At 51.1% G+C, this 8,853-nt stretch overlaps 1 protein-coding gene across 1 annotated transcript; it reads right to left on the bottom strand.

Annotated features, from left to right (window-relative positions):
* Window positions 1-6,654: 6,654 nt before the first annotated feature.
* LOC120982327 (early nodulin-75-like) lies at window positions 6,655-8,247 on the bottom strand. Its single transcript, XM_040412386.1, has one exon. It carries the CDS (start codon window positions 8,245-8,247, stop codon window positions 6,655-6,657), a length of 1,593 nt encoding a protein of 530 aa, XP_040268320.1.
* Between the last annotated feature and the right edge of the window lie 606 nt (window positions 8,248-8,853).

The raw sequence follows: 8,853 nt of genomic DNA, 5'->3' as shown, positions 1-8,853 counted from the left end.
TCAGCATACCACGACTGTCAGCACACCACGACTGTCAGCACACCACGACTGTCAGCACACCACGACTGTCAGCACACCACGACTGTCAGCACACCACGACTGTCAGCACATCACTACTGTCAGCTCACCACAACTTTCAGCATACCACAACTGTCAGCACACCACTACTGTCAGAACAGCACAACTGTCAGCATACCACAACTGTCAGCACAGCACGACTGTCAGCACACCACGACTGTCAGCACACCACGACTGTCAGCATACCACGACTGTCAGCACATCACTACTGTCAGCACACCACAACTGTCAGCATACCACAACTGTCAGCACAGCACAACTGTCAGCACAACACTACTGTCAGCACAGCACTACTGTCAGCACACCACAACTGTCAGCACAGCACTACTGTCAGCACAGCACAACTGTCAGCACACCACAACTGTCAGCACAGCACAACTGTCAGCACACCATTACTGTCAGCACACCACAACTGTCAGCACACCACTACTGTCAGCACACCACAACTGTCAGCACACCACAACTGTCAGCACACCCCAACTGTCAGAACACCACTACTGTCAGCACACCACAACTGTCAGAACACCACTACTGTCAGCACACCACTACTGTCAAAACACCACAACTGTCAGCATACCACGACTGTCAGCACACCACGACTGTCAGCACACCACTACTGTCAGCACACCACTACTGTCAGCACACCACAACTGTCAGAACACCACTACTGTCAGCACACCACTACTGTCAGCACACCACTACTGTCAAAACACCACAACTGTCAGCATACCACGACTGTCAGCACACCACGACTGTCAGCACACCACGACTGTCAGCACACCACTACTGTCAGCACACCACGACTGTCAGCACACCACGACTGTCAGCACACCACGACTGTCAGCACATCACTACTGTCAGCTCACCTCAACTTTCAGCATACCACAACTGTCAGCACACCACTACTGTCAGAACAGCACAACTGTCAGCATACCACAACTGTCAGCACAGCACGACTGTCAGCACACCACGACTGTCAGCACACCACTACTGTCAGCACATCACGACTGTCAGCACACCACGACTGTCAGCACACCACTACTGTCAGCACACCACAACTGTCAGCACACCACAACTGTCAGCACAGCACTACTGTCAGCACACCACAACTGTCAGCACAGCACTACTGTCAGCACACCACAACTGTCAGCACACCACAACTGTCAGCACAGCACTACTGTCAGCACACCACAACTGTCAGCACAGCACTACTGTCAGCACACCACAACTGTCAGCACACCACAACTGTCAGCACACCACAACTGTCAGCACACCACAACTGTCAGCACACCACTACTGTCAGCAAACCACTACTGTCAGCACACCACAACTGTCAGCACACCACAACTGTCAGCACAGCACTACTGTCAGCACACCACTACTGTCAGCACACCACAACTGTCAGCACACCACAACTGTCAGCACAGCACTACTGTCAGCACAGCACTACTGTCAGCACACCATGACTGTCAGCACAGCACTACTGTCAGCACATCACAACTGTCAGAACAGCACAACTGTCAGAACAGCACAACTGTCAGCACACCACAACTGTCAGCACACCACAACTGTCAGCACAGCACTACTGTCAGCACACCACAACTGTCAGCACACCACAACTGTCAGCACAGCACAACTGTCAGCACAGCACTACTGTCAGCACAGCACTACTGTCAGCACACCACTACTGTCAGCACAGCATTACTGTCAGCACACCACAACTGTCAGCACACCACTACTGTCAGCACAGCACTACTGTCAGCACACCGCAACTGTCAGCACACCACAACTGTCAGCACAGCACAACTGTCAGCACAGCACTACTGTCAGCACAGCACTACTGTCAGCACACCACTACTGTCAGCACAGCACTACTGTCAGCACACCACAACAGTCAGCACAGCACTACTGTCAGCACACCACTACGGTCAGCAAACCACTACTGTCAGCACATCACAACTGTCAGAACAGCACAACTGTCAGAACAGCACAACTGTCAGAACAGCACAACTGTCAGCACAGCACAACTGTCAGCACACCACAACTGTCAGCACAGCACTACTGTCAGCACACCACAACTGTCAGCACACCACGACTGTCAGCACAGCACTACTGTCAGCATACCGCAACTGTCAGCACACCACAACTGTCAGCACAGCACAACTGTCAGCACAGCACTACTGTCAGCACAGCACTACTGTCAGCACACCACTACTGTCAGCACAGCATTACTGTCAGCACACCACAACTGTCAGCACACCACTACTGTCAGCACAGCACTACTGTCAGCACACCGCAACTGTCAGCACACCACAACTGTCAGCACAGCACAACTGTCAGCACAGCACTACTGTCAGCACAGCACTACTGTCAGCACACCACTACTGTCAGCACAGCACTACTGTCAGCACACCACAACAGTCAGCACAGCACTACTGTCAGCACACCACTACGGTCAGCAAACCACTACTGTCAGCACATCACAACTGTCAGAACAGCACAACTGTCAGAACAGCACAACTGTCAGCATAGCACTACTGTCAGCACAGCACAACTGTCAGCACACCACAACTGTCAGCACAGCACTACTGTCAGCACACCACAACTGTCAGCACACCACGACTGTCAGCACAGCACTACTGTCAGCATACCACGACTGTCAGCACACCACAACTGTCAGCACAGCATTACTGTCAGCACACCACTACTGTCAGCACACCACTACTGTCAGCACACCACTACTGTCAGCACACCACAACTGTCAGAACACCACTACTGTCAGCACACCACTACTGTCAGCACACCACTACTGTCAAAACACCACAACTGTCAGCATACTACGACTGTCAGCACACCACGACTGTCAGCACACCACGACTGTCAGCACACCACTACTGTCAGCACACCACGACTGTCAGCACACCACGACTGTCAGCACACCACGACTGTCAGCACATCACTACTGTCAGCTCACCACAACTTTCAGCATACCACAACTGTCAGCACACCACTACTGTCAGAACAGCACAACTGTCAGCATACCACAACTGTCAGCACAGCACGACTGTCAGCACACCACGACTGTCAGCACACCACTACTGTCAGCACACCACGACTGTCAGCATACCACGACTGTCAGCACATCACTACTGTCAGCACACCACAACTGTCAGCATACCACAACTGTCAGCACAGCACAACTGTCAGCACAACACTACTTTCAGCACAGCACTACTGTCAGCACACCACAACTGTCAGCACAGCACTACTGTCAGCACACCACAACTGTCAGCACACCACTACTGTCAGCACACCACTACTGTCAGCACACCACTACTGTCAGCACACCACAACTGTCAGCACACCACAACTGTCAGCACAGCACTACTGTCAGCACACCACTACTGTCAGCACACCACAACTGTCAGCACACCACAACTGTCAGCACAGCACAACTGTCAGCACAGCACAACTGTCAGCACACCACAACTGTCAGCACAGCACTACTGTCAGCACACCACAACTGTCAGCACACCACAACTGTCAGCACAGCACTACTGTCAGCACAGCACTACTGTCAGCACAGCACTACTGTCAGCACACCACTACTGTCAGCACAGCACTACTGTCAGCACACCACAACAGTCAGCACAGCACTACTGTCAGCACACCACTACGGTCAGCAAACCACTACTGTCAGCACATCACAACTGTCAGAACAGCACAACTGTCAGAACAGCACAACTGTCAGCACAGCACTACTGTCAGCACACCACAACTGTCAGCACACCACGACTGTCAGCACAGCACTACTGTCAGCATACCACGACTGTCAGCACACCACAACTGTCAGCACAGCATTACTGTCAGCACACCACTACTGTCAGCACACCACTACTGTCAGCACACCACTACTGTCAAAACACCACAACTGTCAGCATACCACGACTGTCAGCACACCACGACTGTCAGCACACCACGACTGTCAGCACACCACGACTGTCAGCACACCACGACTGTCAGCACACCACGACTGTCAGCACATCACTACTGTCAGCTCACCACAACTTTCAGCATACCACAACTGTCAGCACACCACTACTGTCAGAACAGCACAACTGTCAGCATACCACAACTGTCAGCACAGCACGACTGTCAGCACACCACGACTGTCAGCACACCACGACTGTCAGCATACCACGACTGTCAGCACATCACTACTGTCAGCACACCACAACTGTCAGCATACCACAACTGTCAGCACAGCACAACTGTCAGCACAACACTACTGTCAGCACAGCACTACTGTCAGCACACCACAACTGTCAGCACAGCACTACTGTCAGCACAGCACAACTGTCAGCACACCACAACTGTCAGCACAGCACAACTGTCAGCACACCATTACTGTCAGCACACCACAACTGTCAGCACACCACTACTGTCAGCACACCACAACTGTCAGCACACCACAACTGTCAGCACAGCACAACTGTCAGAACAGCACAACTGTCAGCACAGCACTACTGTCAGCACACCACTACTGTCAGCAATAAAATTATCACATAATCTACCCCCTCAGGTGAATGCCATAAAAAAAATAAAAATAAAAATAGTGCCAAAACAGTCTTTTTTTTTACCCTGCCTCACAAAAAGAATAATATTGAGCGATCAAAAATCATATGTACCCCAAAATAGCACCAATAAAACTGTCGAACCTTATCCCATACTTTCCAAAATGGGGTCACTTCTTGGGAGTTTGGGTCTGCAAATGTGACATGGCAACTTCAAATGATCCCAGTGAAATCTGCCCTCCAAAATCCACATGTTGCTCCTTCCTTTCTGCACCCTGTTATGTGCCCATAAAACAGTTTACAACCACATATCTGTAAATTGCAGAATCAGCGTAATAAATATTGAGGTTTGTTTTGCTGTTAACCCTTGCTGCCTTAGGCTATTTTCACACTCGCGTTTGGTGCGGATCCATCATAGATCTGCACAGACGGATCCGTTCAGATAATACAACCGTCTGCATCCGTTCAGAATGGATCCGTCTGTATTATCTTTAACATAGCCAAAACGGATCCGTCTTGGACACCATTGAAAGTCAATAGAGGACGGATCCGTTTTTTTTTATTGTTCCAGATTTGTCAGTGATAACGGATCCGTCCTCATTGACTTACATTGTGTGTCGGGATCCGTTTGGCTCAGTTTCATCAGACGGACACCAAAACGCTGCCTCCAGAGCGGAATGGAGACGGAACGGAGGCAAACTGACGCATTCTGAGCGGATCCTTTTCCATTCAGAACGCATTAAGGGCAAAACTGATCCGTTTTGGACCGCTGAGCCCTGAATGGATCTCACAAACGGAAACCAAAACACCAGTGTGAAAGTAGCCTTACAGGAAAAAAAAATTGATTAAAATGGAAAATCTGCAAAAAGTTACATTTGTAAAATCATATTTGAATACCTTGAGGGGGGCAGTTTCTAAAATGGGGTCATTTATGGGTGGTTTCTATTATGTAAGCCCCACAAAGTGATTTCATAACTGAACTGGTCTTTTAAAAAGTGGGTTTTGGAAATTATGTTAAACATTTTAAAATTTGCTTCTAAAATTGTGCTCCATCTAACATCCAAAAATAAAATAAAATGACAATGGCAAAGTGATGCCAACATAAAGGAGACATATGGGAAATGTAAAGCAATAGCTATTTTATGAGGTATCACTATCTGCCTTAAAAGCAGAGAAATTGAGATTTTTAAAATTGCTATTTAAAAATAAAAATTGGTAAATTTTTGATTTTTCTTCATAAATAAAGGTGAAATATACTGACTCAAATTTACCACTGTCATGAAGTACAATGTGTCATGAGAATCGCTTGGATAAGTAAAAGCGTTCCAAAATTATTTCCAAATAAATTGACACATTTGCAAAAAATGGCTCGGTCCTTAAGGCGAAAACTGGCCCAGGGTAGAAGGGGTTAAACAAACTAATAATAGATTCTATAATTTAATTATGGCTCTTGCAGAGACCAAATACTGAATGAGTGACTTCTTGGAGGATATAGGGGGTCGTTTATTAAGACCGATGTTTTAGACACTGGTCTTAGAACCCCTTTAGCTGGTGGTGGATGCACCGAATTTATGTAGAGGCGCCGACGCATCCACCGCCTATCTAAATCTATGTCGGCTTCCTTGCTAGCGTAGATTTAGACCAGGGATGCTCAACCTGCGACCCTCCAGCTGTTGTAAAACTACAACTCCCATCATGCCCTGCTGCAGGCTGATAGCTGTAGGCTGTCTGGGCATGCTGGGAGTTGTAGTTTTGCAACAGCTGGAGGGCCGCGGGTTGGGCATCCCTGCTTTAGACCCTTTTCTACACCTAAAACAGGCGTAGAAAATTATAAATGAGATGGGCCCGCCCCCTTCCCCATGAGCGGATCAAAGTCGGAAATTGCGGCACAAATAACCTTTGCACCGCAATCTGCGACACATATGCGCCAAAAAGTGGCGTATAGCTGTTAGTCAATGACCCCCATAGTGTCCACGCATTATTATAATCATGCGCAGTGTAATTATAAGGGGCAGATCCCTGGAGCGGACACAAGGCTTTTTGTTCGGTTTTCTTCTTCCTGATCTTTATCCATCAAGCTGTTTTCCGCTTTACGAGACTTCTGCAGGATCCAGGGGGCCGTGTTATGAGACTTCTGCAGGATCCAGGGGGCCGTGTTATGAGGCTTCTCCAGGATCCAGGGGGCCGTGTTATGAGGCTTCTGCAGGATCCAGGGGGCCGTGTTATGAGGCTTCTGCAGGATCCAGGGGGCCGTGTTATGAGGCTTCTCCAGGATCCAGGGGGCCGTGTTATGAGGCTTCTGCAGGATCCAGGGGGCCGTGTTATGAGGCTTCTGCAGGATCCAGGGGGCCGTGTTATGAGGCTTCTCCAGGATCCAGGGGGCCGTGTTATGAGGCTTCTGCAGGATCCAGGGGGCCGTGTTATGAGGCTTCTCCAGGATCCAGGGGGCCGTGTTATAAGGCTTCTGCAAGATCCAGGGGGCCGTGTTATGAGGCTTCTGCAGGATCCAGGGGGCAGTGTTATGAGGCTTCTGCAGGATCCAGGGGACCATATGAGGCTTCTGCAGGATCCAGGGGGCCGTGTTATGAGGCTTCTGCAGGATCCAGGGGGCCGTGTTATGAGGCTTCTGCAGGATCCAGGGGGCCGTGTTATGAGGCTTCTGCAGGATCCAGGGGACCATATGAGGCTTCTGCAGGATCCAGGGGACCAAGTTATGAGGCTTCTGCAGGATCCAGGGGGCCGTGTTATGAGGCTTCTGCAGGATCCAAGGGACCGTGTTTTGAGGCTTCTGCAGGATCCAGGGGGCCGTGTTATGAGGCTTCTGCAGGATCCAGGGGACCAAGTTATGAGGCTTCTGCAGGATCCAGGGGGCCGTGTTATGAGGCTTCTGCAGGATCCAGGGGGCCGTGTTATGAGGCTTCTGCAGGATCCAAGGGACCGTGTTTTGAGGCTTCTGCAGGATCCAGGGGGCCGTGTTATGAGGCTTCTGCAGGATCCAGGGGGCCGTGTTATGAGGCTTCTGCAGGATCCAGAGGACCAAGTTATGAGGCTTCTGCAGGATCCAGGGGGCCGTGTTATGAGGCTTCTGCAGGATCCAAGGGACCGTGTTTTGAGGCTTCTGCAGGATCCAGGGGGCCGTGTTATGAGGCTTCTGCAGGATCCAGGGGATCTTGTTATAAGGATTCTGCAGGATCCAGGGGGCCGTGTTATGAGGTTTCTGCAGGATCCAGGGGGCCGTGTTATGAGGCTTCTGCAGCATCCAGGGGGCCGTGTTATGAGGCTTCTGCAGGATCCAGGGGGCCGTGTTATGAGGCTTCTGCAGGATCCAGGGGGCCGTGTTATGAGGCTTCTGCAGGATCCAGGGGACCATATGAGGCTTCTGCAGGATCCAGGGGGCCGTGTTATGAGGCTTCTGCAGGATCCAGGGGGCCGTGTTATGAGGCTTCTGCAGGATCCAGGGGACCATATGAGGCTTCTGCAGGATCCAGGGGGCCGTGTTATGAGGCTTCTGCAGGATCCAGGGGGCCGTGTTATGAGGCTTCTGCAGGATCCAGGGGCCCGTGTTATGAGGCTTCTGCAAGATCCAGGGGACCATATGAGGCTTCTGCAGGATCCAGGGGGCCGTGTTATGAGGCTTCTGCAGGATTCAGGGGGCCGTGTTATGAGGCTTCTGCAGGATCCAGGGGGCCGTGTTATGAGGCTTCTGCAGGATCCAGGGGGCCGTGTTATGAGGCTTCTGCAGGATCCAGGGGGCCGTGTTTTGAGGCTTCTGCAGGATCCAGGGGGCCGTGTTATGAGGCTTCTGCAGGATCCAGGGGGCCGTGTTATGAGGCTTCTGCAGGATCCAGGGGGCCGTGTTATGAGGCTTCTGCAGGATCCAGGGGACCAAGTTATGAGGCTTCTACAGGATCCAGGGGGCCGTGTTATGAGGCTTCTGCAGGATCCAAGGGACCGTGTTTTGAGGCTTCTGCAGGATCCAGGGGGCCGTGTTATGAGGCTTCTGCAGGATCTAGGGGATCTTGTTATAAGGATTCTGCAGGATCCAGGGGGCCGTGTTATGAGGTTTCTGCAGGATCCAGGGGGCCGTGTTATGAGGCTTCTGCAGGATCCAGGGGGCCGTGTTATGAGGCTTCTGCAGGATCCAGGGGGCCGTGTTGTGAGGCTTCTGCAGGATCCAGGGGACCATATGAGGCTTCTGCAG

Source organism: Bufo bufo, chromosome 11 (genome assembly GCF_905171765.1).
Source record: "Bufo bufo chromosome 11, aBufBuf1.1, whole genome shotgun sequence".
Lineage (NCBI taxonomy): Eukaryota > Metazoa > Chordata > Amphibia > Anura > Bufonidae > Bufo > Bufo bufo.
Note: the sequence above shows the minus strand (reverse complement) of the source record. Positions and strands in the feature narration are given on the sequence as shown.

Bases quoted from the DNA above. Each gene is read 5' to 3' on its own strand.
- LOC120982327 (XM_040412386.1), bottom strand. From the start codon at position 8,247: ATGGTCCCCTGGATCTTGCAGAAGCCTCATAACACGGGCCCCTGGATC.